The sequence below is a fragment of the Neovison vison genome, chromosome 8, assembly GCF_020171115.1.
Source record: "Neovison vison isolate M4711 chromosome 8, ASM_NN_V1, whole genome shotgun sequence".
Classification (NCBI taxonomy): Eukaryota; Metazoa; Chordata; class Mammalia; order Carnivora; family Mustelidae; genus Neogale; species Neogale vison.
This window is the reverse complement of record NC_058098.1, coordinates 54,117,435-54,136,407: the sequence shown is the minus strand read 5'-3', so window position 1 is coordinate 54,136,407 and position 18,973 is coordinate 54,117,435. Positions and strand designations below refer to the sequence as shown.

Below are 18,973 nucleotides of genomic sequence, written 5' to 3'. Positions count from 1 at the left end.
GGACATTAATCCAGTTCCAATAGAAAGAACTAAGAAGACAAGCAGCACCTTTTACATTTTACAGTCTGTGGACTTAGCGGATAAAAGTTGAATTTCAAAGCTTACTACTTAGGCAGGGAAAGGTATATTGTTCTGAGCCTGTCTGATGTGTGCTTGTATGTGTATCTGTTTTAAGATAAACCAAATGAATAATTTTGTTGGGGGTCATTGAAAACTGGATTTTTAACTATGGGAGAAACAAATATAGTTGTAAGATTAATGATGTTAAAGCAAAAACTCTGTAGCTCTGAGTTTGAATAAGTATAATAGAAACTAATGGTTATTTTATTAAAACATTTTTAAAAAGATATATATTTCCTACCTCCTACCACTTAAAAATTCTAGAAACAACAATCAAACTAGTAGCAATGGACACAATACCCATATTGCTATCTCTAAATATCATTTTCTATTAAAACAAAGTAAGACCTCTTGGAGAAATGGCATGAATTCTACAAATGAACCTAGGACATCCTGCACACAAGAAAGCCATAAAGAATTAAGAGTTCTATGGAAAGAGCTCCATAGCCAATTTGAATAGTATCCATTGGCCGAAGATGGGATGGTATAAACATTAACAAAGGTAATAAATGTAACAGAACTGAAACATATGAGCCCATTGATGATCTTCAAAGGATGCTAGAGAACCAGCTTATTACTTGGAAAACTAGTAGTAAACAAAGAGAAAGAATCAAGTATTTTTCTGTCTTTCCTATATGAACTGTAACCGAGAATATCCAAATAGATGGTAAGGAGAAGTCTGTGTTTATAGCAGTATTCCAAGAAATAAATGCAGAAGGAATGACACAATTAGAATATTTTCAACCACTTTCAATCTCCTCATGAATTCATGAAACTAGAAAATCATCATCAAGAAGAGAAATAACCAGACACTACTGTAATTAATGAAATTGATCAATTGATGATTAATGATGAAAACATACTCTACCATCATCTTGACCAACCAAACCAGAGCAAGTCAAAAACATTAAATCTGAATCTGGTCAAGCCTCTATATGTAGGAAATAGGAATTTACAGAAAATAGGAAATCAGGCATGAAGAAACACATTAACATTATCATCAAGTATAATTAGCAAGAATCAAATTATGGGAAACTCTGAGAGACAACAAACTCAGTTTCTTCAATAAATAAATGGCAAGAGGTGAAAGAGACATATGCAGAGAGGGACACCTGGGTGGCTTAGTCAATTAAGCATCTGCCTTGGGCTCAGTTCATGATCCCACGGTCCTGGGGTGGAGTCCCACCTGCATTAGGATCCTTGCTCAGCAGGAAGCCTGCTTCTCCCTCTGCCTACTGCTCCCCCTGCTCGTGCTCTTGTGTGCTCTTTCTCTCTCACTCTCTCTCTGGCAAACAAATAAGTAAAATCTTGAAAAAAAAAAAAAAAGACATATGCAGAGGTAACATTTAGATTAAAAAGACTTATGAAACAGGGCACCTGGTTGGCTCAGTCAGAAGAGGATTTATTTATTTATTTACTTTTAGAGATTTTATTTATTTGACAGAAGGAGGAAAGAAGGACAAGCAGGGGGAGCGCCAGGAAGAGGGTGAAGGAGAAGTGGGCTCCCTTGCTGAGCAGGGAGCCCAATGAGGGCTCAATCCCAGGACCCTGGGATCATGACCTGAGCTGAATGCAAGACACTTAACTGACTGAGCTACTCAGGTGTCCCTTTAATTATTTTTTAAATTTCATCTTGTACAGGTATAAACTGAAATATCTGTAGGAAAAAAAATAATATATCTGATATTCATTTCAAAATAATCTTAGATGGGAGGGTGTGATGAGAGAACAGAGATCAAATAAAGTTGGTCAGGAGTTAAAAATTGTTGAAGTTTACAGATATATGAGTGATTATTACACTATTATCTCTAGTTTTGTATATGTTTGACATTTCCCATAATAGAAAGTTTTTTTTGAAGATACAGAACATCCTAATATTCATAATTAAATTAAAAATACTAAAAAGTTCCCTAAAACACGAAATATAGGGGCACCTGGGTGGCTCAGTGGGTTAAGTCTCTTCCTTTGGCTCAGATCATGATCTCAGGGTCCTGGGATTGAGCCCCACATCAGGCTCTGCTCAGCAGGGAGCCTGCTTCCCCCTCTCTCTCTGCCTGCCTCTCTGCCTACTTGTGATCTCTTTCTCTCTGCCAAATAAATAAATAAAGTCTTTAAGAAAAAACCACCAAATATATTTGGAAATAAAGTAATATACTTCTAAATAACTTAGGAACCAAAAAAAAGAAAGCACAATAGAAATCTGAATTTTTTTCAACTGAATAATAAAAATACATTTCAAGACATATGAAATGCAGATAAATTCGTGCTTAAAGGAAAACTTGTGAAAAGGCTAAATATCAGCAAACTAAGCATCCACTGCAAAAATTACAAAAAGAAGCAAATTAAGTTCCCTAAAAAATAGAAATTAATGAAGTAGAAAACAAAAATATAGCTAAAAGGATTAAAACACCATAAGTAAGTTCTTTGAAGAGATTAGTAAAACTGACAAATCCTTGATAACACTAATAAGAAAAAAGAGAGAAAATATAAATATGAACATGACATAGGGAGATTACTATAGATCCAGCAGGCATTAAAAAATAGCAAAGGAATATTACAAAAACTATGAAAATTTAGATGAAATGGACAAGTTCCTAAAAGACTACAAGTACCAAAACTGACACAAGAAGAGACAAAAAGTCTAAATAGTGCTAAATTATTTTAAAAATACAATGCATAGGTGGGTGGTGGGGGGAGGGATAATTGGATGATGGGCATTAAGGAGAGCACTTGATGTAATGAGCACTGGGTGTTATATGCAACTAATGAACTGCTAAATGCTACCTCTAAAACTAATTTTAAAAATAAAAATATAATACATAAATAAAAATCTTACCAAGGAAAACTCCAGGCCCAGACTGCTCATCAGCGAATTACACCAAATGTCTAAGTAAGAATTAATGCATGTCTTACCACACTCTTCACTAAATCTTCAAATAACCCTATGGACTAGATACTAGTTATATGAAAGGGGATGTTAATTTGATGACCATCAAAGAGCTAGGAAAAGGCAAAGAATCACACTGTCTCTTTCAGCACTGATAGTTTCAAATATATGGCATCATGTTTTAATTTATATCATACTGTGAAATAGTCCCTCAATCAGATTAAGTCAAGTATTAGACCTCTAGGTAAGTATTTATGCTACAGGTATTTGTGAATAGTGTGTAATGGTCATTGCTAGTTTTTCACCTGCCCTACATCCTTTCCTCTTGTGAACTGCCCCTGTCTCACTCTCTGAGATAATGATGGGATTGTTACTTCTCTGCCACAGGTGGGCTAATGTCCCAGGTAGCCAAAGTGCCTCATTCTCCTGGATCCAACAACTGGTCCAAGCTTGGCCTAGTAGAGTCATTAATGGACATCATCTGGGTGTTGGGGAAAAGGGTCATTTCTTCTGGATCACTAATTGAGTGAATGATGAAAGCCTGTAGTTGCCAAAAGCCATCTTTGCTATCAGGTAATGAGACACAACAAAGAGGAAAAGAGACTACTATCCAAAGCCTCTATCAATATTGATCAATAGTCTTCATCTGATTAAAGTCAGCACTAGGCTCAAAAGTCAGCAATTTACCATGTGACCTGGTATCAAATGATGAACTAGGTTAATGGTTTTTGGTTTTTTTTTTTTTTTTTCTAAAAAAAGGTTAATTACAGGGGCTTCTGGGTGGCTCAGTGGGTTAAGCCTCTGCCTTTGGCTCAGGTCATGATCCCAGGGTCATGGGATCGAGCCCCATATTGGGCTCTCTGCTCTGCAGGAAGCCTGTTCTCCCTCTCCCACTCCCGGTTTGTGTATCCTCTTTCACTGTGCCTCTCTCTGTCAAAAAAAATAAATAAATAAAACCTTAAAAAATAAAAATAAAAGAAGGTTAATTACAAAACCAAAAATAATATTGAACAGTTAAAGTGAAGGACCCATTAGATAGCATTGAAGCCCTATAGTGTAAGGGAATGACAGAACTGTGAAGAAGAAAACAAGCAGACACAAGTAGATGTCATGATAATGTCTCATGAGAGAGAGAGAGAGCTGCATATCCCCATCACTGTTTAGATTCTTGAGTTTTCCAGTTCTGGATGCATATAGGATGTGGATGGTCTGTTTGTATGAGACATATTTACTGAGTACCTGCAAATGTTTAATATACATGGTAGATTGGATTATGGAAAAATATTCACTTCCTTTCTTGCCCCCTTCAAGGAAAGAATATACACCTCTGCCCTTTGATTTTAAGCTTGGCCAAGTAACTTAACTTTGACCAACAGGATATTAGCAAGAGTTTAAAATGTGCTTTGGTAGTTGTTCTTGCACTCTTATACCTCTGCCATCACCAGGGGAATATGTCAGCCAACTGGTCCGAGTATTAGAGCCAGTCTGCTGATGACAGCCTCTGTCAGTCAACTCCCAGGTGGCCCACAGATGCACAAACAAAATAAATGCTCAGTGGTGTATGCCATCTTAATGTTATAGTTGCTTGTTACTCATTAATAGCTAACTGATACAATACACTGAGGACTTGATACTATGGGCCACTTACTCTCAAGCTTTCCACAACGCTTAACAATATTTGCTGAAAAACCAACTAGTCAGGCCCCATGCAATGTGCAGAGGATGAAGATTAATAAAATATCATCTTTTCCCAGGGAGAACTCCCATTCTAGTACATTAGATAGACTCTGATCAAATGATCATAAGGAGAGGGCACCTGGGTGGCTCAGTGGGTTAAGCCGCTGCCTTCGGCTCAGGTCATGATCTCAGAGTCCTGGGATCGAGTCCCGCATCGGGCTCTCTGCTCAGCAGGGAGCCTGCTTCTCTCTCTCTCTCTCTCTCTCTGCCTGCCTCTCCATCTACTTGTGATTTCTCTCTGTCAAATAAATAAATAAAATCTTAAAAAAAAATGATCATAAGGAGATATGATACAGGGTTCACCCTCAGTGAGCTGAGGGTCTAACTCAGCCCAGGAGACAGGAGAGGCTTCATAGAAAACATTAAAATGTAGTTCTGAAAAACGAACAGTCATGCAACAAGTAGGAAAGAAGATAAGAAGACTCTAAACAGAGTACACACGTGTACCAAAACATTAAATGTCAAAACATGTGGGGAGTACAAATGGCAGCCATAGCTAAAGCTTGTCCTGGTTCTGATGTAGACAGCAACTCAGAATGAACATATGAGCTGGTCAACTGTAGGTCTTAGTATATTAAGAATCACTGAAATCATCACAATAAGATTTGATTGATTAATTTAAGGCCCTAACTGACTACGTCGATAGTTCAACTTTATGTGATCTTTATTTCACTGTAGAAAGTTCCTATAATAATGACTTATGAGGACATGCATTTGTTATCCTATAATTTTGTAACATTAATAACAAAACCAGAATTTTAATGCTTTGGGAAGATTTTCAAAGCATCTGCAAAGAAATGATCACTGAGTTATATCATGACACTATAAGAAAAGGTGACTGGAGACAACTGCAAACAAAGTAACCCTCAAAAGGCTAAACACAATCTCAAATAAAGTGGCCATTACTGGAAAATTCTTTTCGAAAAACAGCAGTCAGAAATGGAAATGACTCCCTTGAGTCAAGTTTTCAGGAGGAACCTCAGCAGAGGCAGAAAACCTTGTGTACAAAACAGTAAACAGATTTTACTTTAAGAAGTTTGCAGGGGAGAGGGAGTGAAAAGTTTGGAAAGAGGGTCGGTGATGTCAAATCAGAAATCTGTCAAACTTGCATACACCTACAGTTACCAGCAATAGCAGCAACTCTTAAGTGCTAGAAAATAACCGGCATTAAACAAAACAACACACCCGGACTAGTCCGCCTAGGACACCAAGAATCTCGTTGATCACTTCAAACTACAAGATCAACATGAAAACGTCACATCTCAGTGAAAGACAGAGGCAGCTGTGAATACACCTTCCACACCCCCGCTGTACGGACAGCACGTGCAACGTCACAGTCCCAACACAGTCAACCACGCTGATCTCCAAGAAAGGGGCCAAACTTTGAACTAGACTCCGGCAGGCAGATAAGCAGCATGAAGAAACCCGGGGAAAGAAGTAAAACAGAAGCAGGAAAGAGAAGCAGCATAGGATGGGGAGCGACGGTCCCACCAATGGGACTGGCGAGCAAAGTCCCCCAGGAGCAGATAAATACCCAAAAGAAGATCTACTTCCATCCGAGTTTCCCAGGAACTCGGCGTTGGCTGCCCCCTCCCCGCCCCACCCTATTTCCTCCCTTTCGGTGGGACCCTTAGGAGAAGCGAGGGGGCGCTTCTCAGGTGGCTCCCGGCAAAACTACAAGGGAACTCCGGAAGCTGCCAAGAGGAGAGAGTCGCGGCCGGTAGCTCGCCGCGCACCTGCGAGGGAAGTGACCAGATGCAAAGGTGAGGCCAGTAGGCTCTCCCTTACCTGCCGCAGGAGCTTCCACCGGGCGGCTCCCAAGGGCTCCGAGACTTGAAGCCCCCGAGAGGCGCCGCTGCTTGCTGGGCCTTCGCCCACAGCTCGCTCAGCCTCGCCCGCCTGGGCATCCGCAACTTGCGACTCCATCCCGTTAAAGCCGCCTATCTACCCCGAGTTGTCACGGCCACGGCTCTCCCCTGCCAGGACCTGCCGACTTCTTCCCAGTCAGGACCTGTGAGCCGGACCTCCCTCGAACCGCCCCAGCAAGCGCACCCTCCCCGAATTCCGCATTTCCGGTATTCGCGTCTCCTTGGCAACCAGGGCGGCGCGGCTCGCGTCATTGCACCATTTTGCCGGCGGCCATCTTTAGTGAGGGCGACCCGAAAAGTAAGGGAGTGGTGGCAGAACTCGCGGGACACTGGCTCCTCTTTTACTCTTGTCCCCTGCCTCATTTCGAGCCCAGAAGACTAGCGAAGAACGGAAAGTCTTAAAATTTCCAGGTTTTTAAGAAACTCAGGAGGAGAAGCTACTATTCATGACCACAATAAACATGGCGAAATCTGCTTAGGGCTGGCGCTTGACTGGGGTTACGCAGACCGGCGTGCTGCAAACCAGCTCTGGGCAGCTCTGGATAGGTTGTCTTTCTGCGGCTTAAAAAACGCAGACTTCGGCTGAACGCCACTGGGGTAGCACCCGTGCTCCTTCCTGAGAGCTTCTTCTTGCCGGACTTTCCCTCTCTCGTTTCGGTGTGCAGAGCCCAGTCGACTGTCCTTCAACTTGCGTACGTATGGAGGGGCATACTGTGTACAGGAGGGGTTCTCCCCAGTTTCCCCTCACCCAGTGGCGCCTCAGTTCCCTGGTCCTCGCTTTTTGCCTGGCGTCCGTTCTCCGTGTGGCACAAACTGCAGCCACTGCCTATCCCCAACCTCCTTGCATTCACTCCGCCTCATCCCTGGGTTGGAGGGGTGCTCAGGAAAAGGGAGTAGGTACCCCCGGGAACACCCATTCGTCTCCCCCACCCCGGTCCTCTAGCTTTGCATACTGTCTTCTCCCTGCGGATGAAAGATGGATGCGTTGAGGTTGCCGGCATGGATACTATGATTTAGGTCCTTACGGGCCCCTGTTATAGGGCCTTGGGGGGCGCGGGTTGGGGCTAGTTAGTGTTGGCTGTTGATATCCTCTCCCCACTCGCCTGTTATTTTGCTGCGACACAGGTTCGCGGGTGGCGGCAGCGTAGCAGATCAGATCTCTAGTAAATCTGACGCAGTATTGTATCTTTAATACCGAGGGGCGGTGTCTTTGTGGAGGACTTCCATGATGACATGCAACAGTGTGCAAGATAACTTTGATTTCTCTTGTAATAATAGTAGCCAGCACTGAGTGCACATTAGGTGCCAGGCACTGTATTAAGACCTTTACATAAATTGTCCAGTTTTATTCTTACAACAACCCCGTAAGGTAAATGGTGTCATTATCTCGGTTTTGCAGATGAGGGAACTGAGGCACAGGTGGTGAGTGTCAGAGTGATGACCTCAGCCCAGGTGTCTCTCGTAATTACTTACGAGCCCTACTTTGATGGGTTAATGAGAATCATCTTCTCAACAGAAACCGGTGGGGGCCTCACATCATGTTTGTTCATCCTGAAGTGATGTGTTTTGTTTTAACTATAGAGCTAAATAGCTTTTCAACGTTAAGTCCAGTTGTTAGTCCAAGATTTGGAGCAAAACCAGACTGGACTTTTTGCTCTACTACCTTCCTTCCAAGTGACCTAGGGCACTTGCCAAAACCTCCAAGAGCTACAGCTTGCTCACCTGGGAAAATGAATGTTGTAATGGCTAATCTAGCAGGTCCTTATGAAGTTTAAATTAGACAGTATATAAAAGTATCTGGCACTAAATGAACATTTAGCGCTCCCCTACCTTTATGAAGTAAGGAGGCTTTTCCAGTTTATCCCTCATACACATACCAAAGATAGTGTTCTAAACTTCATAAGAAAGCCATTTTGCCTTTTAATGCCCTCGAGTTCTGGAGATGCCCTCATTAGGTCTGTGTATTTGTTTGCAAATTTTTATTTATTTATTTTTTTGTTATTTTTTAGTTTGCCCATGTGTACCAGAATCAGTGCTGCATAGTTTGAGCCTGATAGGATTGACTTTACAAATGAGACATTTAAGTCACGTCTGCCGAGAAGTGTGATTTGAATGAAACCTTAACTTATACAAGTTTTCAGGTATTTTTAACCAGAGTTATCAGCTATCTGCAGTTATTCATAACCTGAAGGGTGGATGGCCCTGAAGGGGAGGGATAAGAACTGCGGATTGTAGATACTCTGAGAACCCACTGCTGTGTAATCCTACCTATGAAATCATGTGCTGACAGCTCCAAAGCGAGCATAAACCAGGGACTCTGATATCATGCAGCGGAAGAGCAAATTATTTCTCCAGGCTTTGAAGTATAGTATTCCTCACCTTGGGAAATGCATGCAGAAACAGCATTTGAATCACTATAACTTCGCTGATCATTATTACAATAGAATAAAATTGAAAAAATACCACCTAACCAAGTGTCTGCAGAATAAACCCACGGTATCAGAGTTAGCAAGAAACATCCCAAGTCGGAGCTTCTCAAGTAAGGTATGGACTTTTTAAGTTAACCTATTTGTAGGACATTAAGATTAATTTTATTTTAAAGATAAAGAATGGGTAGGATATCAGTTACTAGTTTTTTCAGTAATTCTGGTTTGATTTTTAAAATGTTAAGGCTCAATTGTCTGTAGTTCTATTTAAGTATAAAAGAATATATGCATATGTATTTGTATAGTTGTAATATATAAAAATATATATTTATGGAAAATGATTTACCTTAGGAAATCCTTATGCCTACCAGTATATTTCAAAGTATAATTTAGCTTTCTGAAATTCCTAGAATACCATAATAGCTTTTAACAAAATCTGATAATATGCTAATTATTTTATGAGTCTCAAATTAGTAAACTTCAATAATTCCATGTAATTGTGTATTAATTCCTTGTTTTAAAAAAAATGAAAAAAGGCATTTTTGACCACTTGGGTCCTTCAGAAAGATGCCGTCAGACTGTTGTACTTTGGCCAGACCCCAAGCTATGGGCCTGAACCTTGAGGACCTGATTGTGGTTACATGTAGAGTCACCACACATTCTATTTGCGTGGGACAGTCCCAGTCTACACCTGTTGTTCCTGTGTAATTATTAATAGCATTCCCTTTCCTCTCAGAAATGTCCTGGTTAGGATGGTATATTAAATGGTCATCCTACTTGTTTGAGATTAAGCTATCTATTTATGCTGCCACCACTTTGACATATCCCTCTACCATATACTTATGTTCTTTAGACTCCTTAAATTACATTTGGGGATGATATTTTTGCAATAATTTGCCATATTATTTTAATATTTTAGTTTCTGGTTTAAATTGTTTTATTACATACTGACTTTCTTTTTAGACTGTTTTGACTACCTCTTTTTTTACTGTGGTAAAATTGTGGGTGACATAAAATTAGCCATTTTAGTCACTTTCAAGTGTATAATTTAGTGGCATTAATTACATTCACAGTGTTGTACAGTCATCACCACTATTTCTAAAACCCTATCATCACCCAAAAGAAATAGGTCCATGAAACAATAACTCCCCACTGCCTCCTTTTCCAGGACCCTGGCAACCTTTAATCTACTTTATGTCTATGAATTTGCCTATTCTAGACAATTCATGTAATTGTAGTCATATGGTATTTATCATTCTTTGTTTGACTTATTTCATTTAACATGTTTTTAACATTCATCCATGTTGTGGAATACATCACTTCATCCTTTTTATGGCTGAATAATATTCTATTGTACGTATATACCATATCCATTTGTCTGTCAATGGATACTTGAGTGGCTTGTTTTTAAAAATGATTTTTTCCATCTTATTTTACTGGATTCTTTATTTCATGTTTGCTCTTAGCTCATGCTTGTGGGTTTTGGGTTTTTGTCTATTTTTTGTTTTCGCTTTTAACTTTCATCTGTGGTTCCTAGACTTTTTTACTCTCAACGTTTTAGTCTTAGTTTAGTTTAACACTTTGATGCTTTCTTTACTCAGAAATTCTTTGCCTTTTATTTCGTCATTACCTTTGTGTGTATGTGTGCAGCTTTATTCTATTTAAGAAACATAAACTTTAAATTTTACTCATTTGAAAAATTTTGGATCTTTAGATAATTTTATTTTGCACTTTGTTTAGAACATTTGTCATCCAGTACATTTATCTTGAGTCCTAGTTTATAAATAGTAGGCAGGAATTGCCATCAGAGTGACAACTGGGATTAGCTTACACCCTGAACAGGAGGTTGACTATTTTTTCCCTCTGCTTGTCCCTGAAGCAACTTTTCAATTCTCCTTCATAGATTTCCTGTCACCTAGAAACTTTAACTTAGTAGCTCTTTTAGTAATTGTCCACCTGAAAAACCGGTCCTACTTTCGCATGCGGTACATCAGCCATTTCATCTGTAAAAAATGATACCATAGGAAAGCTGTGCTGTCTGTTTTTTATGATCACTGGGACCCAGGGAATCTGTGAAGAGACCTATAGACAATGCACATTTTTTTTCAGCAAGCATCCACTCAGTTCCAACTTTGTTCACTCCTACAGATAAAACAAAATTAAAAAAAAAAAAAGTAGTTGGTGCCTATAGGCAACTTCAGATATATCTGGCCTGATAATGGAGAGAAGTAGATTTGAGGGAAGATTAAAGAGATAGAATCAGTCAAACTTCATCTTCATAGGGTGATTACATTTTATTGGGGACTTCTTAGTATAGAGAATGTAGGATGATAATCCTTCTTCTGTTTGGATTCTAAAATTCAAAATCCTCTTACAAAAGTTTTTTAACTCAACCCCCATCCTCCACAAACTGGCACAAAGCTGTAAAATGTTAACTTTACTATCCCACTTAATAGATGTTTTGCTCCAGAATCTTCCTGTGTTTTGTTACAAAGTAGTGTTCCCTGCCCACTCCCCCCCTTACCCAGATAGGCACCATGTTAACTTTACAAAATCATTAAATTCCAAAGCACATTTAGGTCCTCATTTTGTTTCATTTGGACTTATGTCACAGGCACAAGTATATCCTTATTGTCACTTACATCTTAAGACAGGAAAGAAAAGGGGTGCCTGGGTGGCTCAGTTGGTTAAGTGTCCAAATCTTGATTTTTCACTCAGGTCATTATCTCAGGGTCATGAGGTAGAACCCCAAGTTGGGCTCAGTGCTGGGCATGGATCCTGCTTAAGATTCTCTCCCTCTGTCCTCCTCCCATCCCCCGCCCACCCCACACCAAAAGAAACAGAAAAAAGAGTGAGGAAGGAGAAGGAATAATTGTAACTCACTACCAAGGTAGAGATTTCAGTAGATAGTTGGATGTATGAGTCAGGAATTTGGGAAGAGTTATCCATATGTAGGTAGAGTTGAGGCCACAAGAACCATACTATATTTAACTCTGTGCTATTAATTATATCATTTTGAACTTTCTTCATTAGACTGTGAATTCCTCAAAGACAAGAATTTTATAATGTACATCTTTATAAGTCCAACACGTGGCATAAAGACTTCCTCACAGTCGATAAGTAGTAAATGTTTGTGGAATGAATTAATAGTTGAATGAATAAATTTTTTATTTTCACATAATTACAAATTTTATTACTGAAGAAATACCCCAGAAATCATCCAATCTGAGTTCTTTCTATGATCTATTTGTTGTTTATTTTTATTTTTATTTATTTGACAGAGAGAGATCACATGTAGGCAGAGAGGCAGGTAGAGAGAGAGGAAGGGAAGCAGGCTCCCTGCTGAGCAGAGAGCCCCATGCGGGGCTCCATCCCAGGACCCTGGGATCATGACCTGAGCCGAAGGCAAAGGCTTTAACCCACTAAGCACGCAGGCGCCCCTATGATCTGTTTTAAATTCATTTTTATATATGGTGTGAGGGATTGGGATCCACCTTCATTCATTTGTTTGTATATATATATTCAGTTATCCCTGCACTGTTTGTTGAAAAGACTATTCTTTTTCCATTGAATTTTGTTTACACCATTGTCAAAACATAAATCATCTATAAATGTAAAGGTTTATTTCTGAACTCTTGAGTTCAGCCTTTTGATCTGTATGTTTGTCATTATGCCACAACCACACTGTCTTTTTATTGCTATAGCTTTGTAGTAAGTTTTGAAATCACATAGTGTATGAGCTCTTTTTTTGCAAATGAAAAAATCAGAGCCACACAGTCCAAAGTTAAGTAAAAAAAATAGAGTCAGAACTAGACATCAGGAAAAAAAAAAAAAAAAGAACTAGACATCAGGTAGCCTGATTCCTAGTACCTTTCTTTAGTACCTTTTATTATAAATTATTACAAATAACAACAAAGTCAGAATACCATAACAACAGAATACCATAACAAATACCCACATACCCACTACTCGGTGTGACTTTTCTTAACTGGAAAAAACGACAAGTATATTTGAAGATTCCTGTGTACTTCTTTATCACATTCCCTAACCTCCCTAGGGGTCATCATTGTCCTTAATCTATCTTTCCATGTGTGTTTTTTTATAAATTACGCATGTATTTGTATCCACAGATGACATATAGGAGGGTTTTACATGTTTTGAAACTTCATATATTATTTTACATAAAATTGTATAATTTTTTTGTTCAACTTACAATTTTGAGATTCCACATTAATATGTGTATTGCTTATTCATTTAATACAACTACTATATAATATACCATAATATAACATATCACAGTTAATCCATCTTCTTTGGACAGGCAAGTATATTTTCTCCAGTTTCCAGACTTTAAAAAGTTGCAAAACACAATCTTTTGTGTATCTCCTTATTCATATGTGATAGACTTTCTCTAGAATCTTATGAATTCCTGATTGTATTCACAAGCTAATGTTATTTTATCAGGCTGAATTCTAAATTGATAACCACCTTAAGTGCAAACAAGGAATATATAAGAATTCGATTTATATCTCACTTACATTATCAGACCTTCTTTTTGCCCTTCCAACAGATAAATGTGGCAAGTGTGTCATTGCTTAGTACTTATTGCCCTGATTAATCATGAAGTTGAGCTGCTTTTCTGTGTTCATTAACTCCCTTGGTTTTATCTTGAATTGCTTATTCATATGCCTTCACCATTCATACTGTGTGTTTTCTTTTTTACTGATTCATAAGCATTTTTTACATGTCTTTTATGTGCTGTAGGTATCTTTTTTATAATTTGTGCTGTGTCTTTTCACTTTGTTGTTTAAATAGATCTTTAAATTTTTATGTTTTGTGCTTTATTTCCTTCTACTCAGCAGTTATTTGTTGAACACTTACTATGCACCAGTCTAGCAATCGGGTATGTAGCAGTGAGCAAAGGAAACAAAAATCCCTGTCTTCCTGAAACTTACCATTCTAGTTGAGAGAAGAGAGAAGAACAATGATGCATATGAATTAAACATAAAGTATGTCAGAGACAATAGGGATAGTGAAACATAAGACAGGGAAAGAATGAATAGGCCATACTGAGATAGGGAGGATTGTTATTTTAATAGGATGGTCAGAGAAGGCCTAACTATAAGGTAACATTTGAGCAATAGCTTGAAGAAGGTGTTTGGGCACAGGGCATAGCATGTTCTAAGAAACTGAGGTGGGGGAAGCCACTCATGTTCAAGCAATAGCAAAGAGACCAGTGTGGCTCAGAGTAAGTGAGCTTGGAAAGACTGTAGAAGTAGATGAGGAACTCAAGGCCATGGAATTGGGACCTTCTAGACCATTGCAAAGATTTTCGCTTTTCCTCTTGAGTGAGATGGGAAATCATGGGAGCGCTTTCAGTGAAGAAGTGATATGATCTGACTTTAAGCTCACTCTGCCTCTTTTTTTTGAAAATAGCCTGGGAAGACAGGAGCAGAAACAGCATTTAGGCTTTCTCCTTATCCAAAGAAGAAAGGATAACAATACAGACCGAGTAATACCAGTACAGAGAAAGAAGTAGTCAGATTCTAAATCTTAAAAGTTGAAAAGATACCTGGTTGTATCAAGAGAGAAAGACAGAGAAGACTGTGGTTTTAAACCTGAGCAGCTAGAAGGATAGAATTATCATTTATCAGGATAGGAGTGATAGAAGAACCAGAGTTTTGTTGGGGGATAGGGTACATGGGGAGATTGGAAGTTTGGTTTGGGACATTTTTTGACATACCTATTAGTGATCTAAGTAGAAAGGTTGAGTAGTCAGTTGGATACACAGGTTCGACTTGTGCAGGGGAAAGGTTCAGGGTAGAGATCTAAATTTGGGAGTCCTTAGCATATAAATCGCATTTAAGGTCATGAGGCTGGTTGAGATCACTGAGGATATTAATGCAGACGGCAGATGAAGAAGTGGTCCAGGGCATGCTGATGCTAAGAAGCCAGGAAGTAGATACAGGAACCGTTAAGGAGACTGAGAAGGCCTAGTGAGATAGGAGGAAAACAATAAGAATGAGGGGTCCTGGAAGTCAAGTGAAAAAGTGTTCTCAGGAGAAGGAGGTTATCAACTATATCATGATGCTTATAGGTCAAGTAATAGGAGTGCATAGAATAACGTTTGTATTTTGCAGTGCTGTGGCCATCAGTGACTTTGACAAGAGTAGTCAGTGGAACGAAAAGGGCAGAAATCTTCAGGGGCTTAAGAAAAAGGAGGAAAGGAATTGGAAGCAAGGGGCATAGGAAACAATTGAATAATGAAACAGTAAATATAACTAGATATTTTAAGTGAGTATAATTAAGATTACTGAGAAGTGTTTCATGGATACTAAATAAGATGTGTACTAATATGAATACACTTCAGGTATGTTAATGACAGATTTTAGTATGGTCCTGTGTAAAATAACAAAGAAACCATTTATCAAGTCAGAAGTTCCTAATTTCTCTAAATTCTCTTTTCTTAATTTAAGGTTTTTAAAGTGTCTTATTTTCTGTTTTTTTTCTGCATTAATGGAACTGACCCTAAGATTTATCTCCTTTATTTGTGTTAAATTACATTAGTAGATTTTCCTAACGCTGAACCATCTTTTCATTCTTAAGATATGCCCTACTTGGTCACATAGGGTTTTATTATTACTTTACTATTTTTGTTTTGTGCTTTTTAAAAATACATTGTTTCATTGTATTTTATTTTCCATTTTTTTAGTCCATGTTTGACAATAAGATTAATGTTTAATTGTCGTACACTGTCATTGTCTAGTTTTGATGTCAAATAATATTTGCCTCATAAAGTAAGTTGAGTACTTTTAAATAATTGACATTTTTTTTCTTGGTTAGCATATGAGAAAACTGTTCCTTGAAGATGTCAGAAAGCTATCTTGGAAAACATGTGGGTTTGGTGTCTCCTTTAAGAAGAGGACACTTGATTACCAGTTTAATTTCTTTGATAGTTACTGGCTTATATAGCCCTTCTGTTTTTATCTGTTTGGTTAATTTATTTTCTGGAAAATTATTCATTTTATCTGTTTTTTCAAATGTATAGGCATGAAGAACTTTATTGTGGGTTTTTTTTTTAATCTGTTGTTTTTCTACATGCCTTTTTTAGTACTTTTGAAAAAATATCTTGTACATTTTTCAGAGAACCAACTTTTTTTTAAATATAAAAAAATAAAAAGCAATGAGCTTTTTATTTTGTTGATCTTCTCTAGTTGATCACTTTATTCTGTTTCTTCTACTTCATTTAGGTTTACTTTCTTTATTCTTAAATTGAAACGCTTCATGTTATATTTCAGGAGACCTATAATGTCAGTTCATCCCACTATTAATCATGTAAAGCTTGATAATTTTGGTTAAGGTGATAATTGCTGGTTCTCTCCATCAGTAAAGGGGCCTTATTCTCTTTGCAGTTACTAAGTAGGTAGTCAGTAGGGAAGTACTTGGTACTGCATGAGCATTGTGTTACCGAACATCATTTCACCTAATATGTTTAACCGTAATTGATGATCTTTACCCTAGTCACTTGTCACTAGGTTTGCTAATGATATTCTGACTCTATTATTTCTACATTTATTAGCTGATACTACTCTGTAAAGAAGAGTTTTCTTTTTTGTTGAACCCTCTTTTTTTTAATTCTAGTTTGGTGTGTTTGGAGTTTTTTGTTTTGGCTTGTTTTCAAATTACTATGAATTTTTATATTTTTCAGGGTAGTATCAGTTATAATCATTATTCTTTTTGATGCTCAAATTGTCCCAAATACAGGAACCTCTACAAACTGGCCCTTTTAACACCTCTCCATTAAGCTTTGGACATTGGCTTGCTTTCTGACAAGCCTGTTTTTTGCTCTTCTGCCCTGGAGTTGGAATTAGCCATATATTCATGGTACCATCTTGACTAAAAGCTGTCCAGTGTGTTTCTACTGTGTAATTTTTCTGTCTTTAGAATTCATTTTTGCTATGAGGAAGTTTACATATTCTATCCTCCTGTTTTCATGCGTTTCATTGTTAAAATGGTTTTATGACAGGTCACCTGGAAGGTAGAGTGCCTTTTTCCTCTAATGGAGTGATACTTTTCATGTAACCTTAAAATTTTAAAGCTGTCCTCACTTCAGCTCCATTAGATAGTATATGCCCTTCAAACCAGTAGACTATTAATGTATTAAGATACTTGGCTAAAATAGATAGGTTTAGCTGTGCACTCTAGTGATAATGCTAACTAGCGTTGAAATGAAAGCTTAAAGTACCCATTGGGTATTGTTGGGACAGATTTAAAAGAAAAAACAACTTGGATATTGAGTATTTTGGATTTATGAATATTATATAAAATCTCAGTTTTCCTGGGAGTAATTCCTTTTGAGGAATTATTTATAAAGCTCCAAATTCTACCTCCATTTTATTAAAGCAGTTAAAAGTCCTTTTTGCTTGCAGGATTATTTTGGTTCAGATTAGCTCAGTTTATTGGGATTCTTGACCCAGAAAAAGGTTAATCAAGAAAGTAAAATAAATTTGACTAAGAGGACAGGTATTGTTCCCTTGTTCCTACAGTTCTCTTGCCTTTAGCCCTGCATTGGCCATGGCTCTATAAGAATGGGTATTTTTAAAAAAGAAGAAGAATGGTTATTTAAAAGTTGCAGGGCCCAGCTCCATGACACAGAATGTGCTAGAAACTGCAAGGTAGAAAGAGGTACTCTTCATAGCTACCTGGACTCTACTTCAGAGGTTCCAGTGGAATTACAGAACAAATAAGCAAGGTTATCTGGAAATGGAAAGGCAGTTCCTACTGCTAAGTTATAGTTTCAGGATAGATTTCTAGTGATCTTGTGATCTGTGTTTCAGATGATAATAGGAAATTATTGATACTTTACCTCACTACTCTAAAAATCAATTCTAGATTTTGTGAAAATGGTAGAAATAGATGAAAAACATAAGAGCCTCCAGTGTTTGGATTTCAAATAATGACTCAAGCATATTAAGTATATGGTTAAAGTAGAGACTGAATGAGACTACCATAACAATTGTTCGTAAGTGGAATCTAATCCAAATCATGAAGTATCTCAAAGTCCAAAGAAAGTAATTCATGAAAATGATCGTTTTTCCATTTAATTTGTTTTGGTGGTATTTCTATTCTTGTGTTTAATTGTAGATGGTAAACTCTTTGTGATGTAAACTGTATTTATAGCTTACATTCTCTACAGTGTTGGTAAAGTACCATGGACACACTTGTGCAATAAATATTTACCAGCTGTTAGAAATCCTTACCAACAGTTTAGTGCCCCTCTGGCACAAATCTCTATACAGTTGTCATCTTTGGCAGAAAGCTGATGTTGAAAATCTTGGTTAGAATTCTTCTGCATAACCAAGCCAAACCTGTCAACTATTGTGATTTGATAAGTGGGGTTTCTGCCTTACCCAAATTATAATAATTCATGTGGCATTTTCATGCTCACCAGAGGTCACCTAAAGCTCTTAGCTTATTACATACTTCCAGTAAGACACTGAATGCTTCTTAAGCCTTAATCTGTGTCTCTACTCATGTTCATTAATTGTCCACTATTTTCTTACTCTGCTTATACAGCAAACATTACTTTTTCCTTAAACTTAAAGTTCTGTTTTACTTATGAAGTATTAACTTTTTGACCTGAAAAACTGTTCTATTTGGGGGATTCCTTGTCCCCGCAAGAGAAGGAAATTATGGTTAATGAAGATATAAAATAAGACATATTTCTTATAATTCTTACTATGTATAAAAATAATAGTGAACATTTACTAATAAAGATAATGTCTTCCTCTCCCTTTGAAGTTTCCCTCCTTTTATAGGAGGTATTGTAGTACTTTATAACTCAGTAAACATTTTTTTCTCCCTCTTACCCCAGAGTATTAAATATGTAAACATCCTTTCCTTTACTGCTTAGTTTTGTATAAGCCTTTCTTATA

General features: G+C 37.8%; 2 protein-coding genes across 8 annotated transcripts in view; one reads left to right on the top strand and one right to left on the bottom strand.

Annotated features, from left to right (window-relative positions):
* Positions 1-6,756, bottom strand: part of CAMKMT (calmodulin-lysine N-methyltransferase) — a 371,863-nt gene extending 365,107 nt beyond the window's left edge. The window contains exon 1 of one of the 4 annotated variants that reach the window (XM_044263631.1): positions 6,533-6,756. In XM_044263631.1, the coding sequence (XP_044119566.1) occupies positions 6,533-6,670 (138 nt within the window). In that variant the 5' untranslated portion in view covers positions 6,671-6,756. The remainder of the gene's footprint in view (positions 1-6,532) is intronic. The other 3 variants (XM_044263630.1, XM_044263629.1, XM_044263628.1) reach the window with 3 other exon arrangements.
* Positions 6,757-7,134: 378 nt separating this feature from the next.
* PREPL (prolyl endopeptidase like) overlaps positions 7,135-18,973 on the top strand; it is a 45,488-nt gene continuing 33,649 nt past the window's right edge. For 2 of the 4 annotated variants that reach the window (XM_044263623.1, XM_044263622.1), the window contains exons 1-2: positions 7,135-7,304; positions 8,622-9,156. In XM_044263623.1, the coding sequence (XP_044119558.1) occupies positions 8,938-9,156 (219 nt within the window). In that variant the 5' untranslated portion in view covers positions 7,135-7,304; positions 8,622-8,937. The remainder of the gene's footprint in view (positions 7,305-8,621; positions 9,157-18,973) is intronic. The other 2 variants (XM_044263625.1, XM_044263624.1) reach the window with 2 other exon arrangements.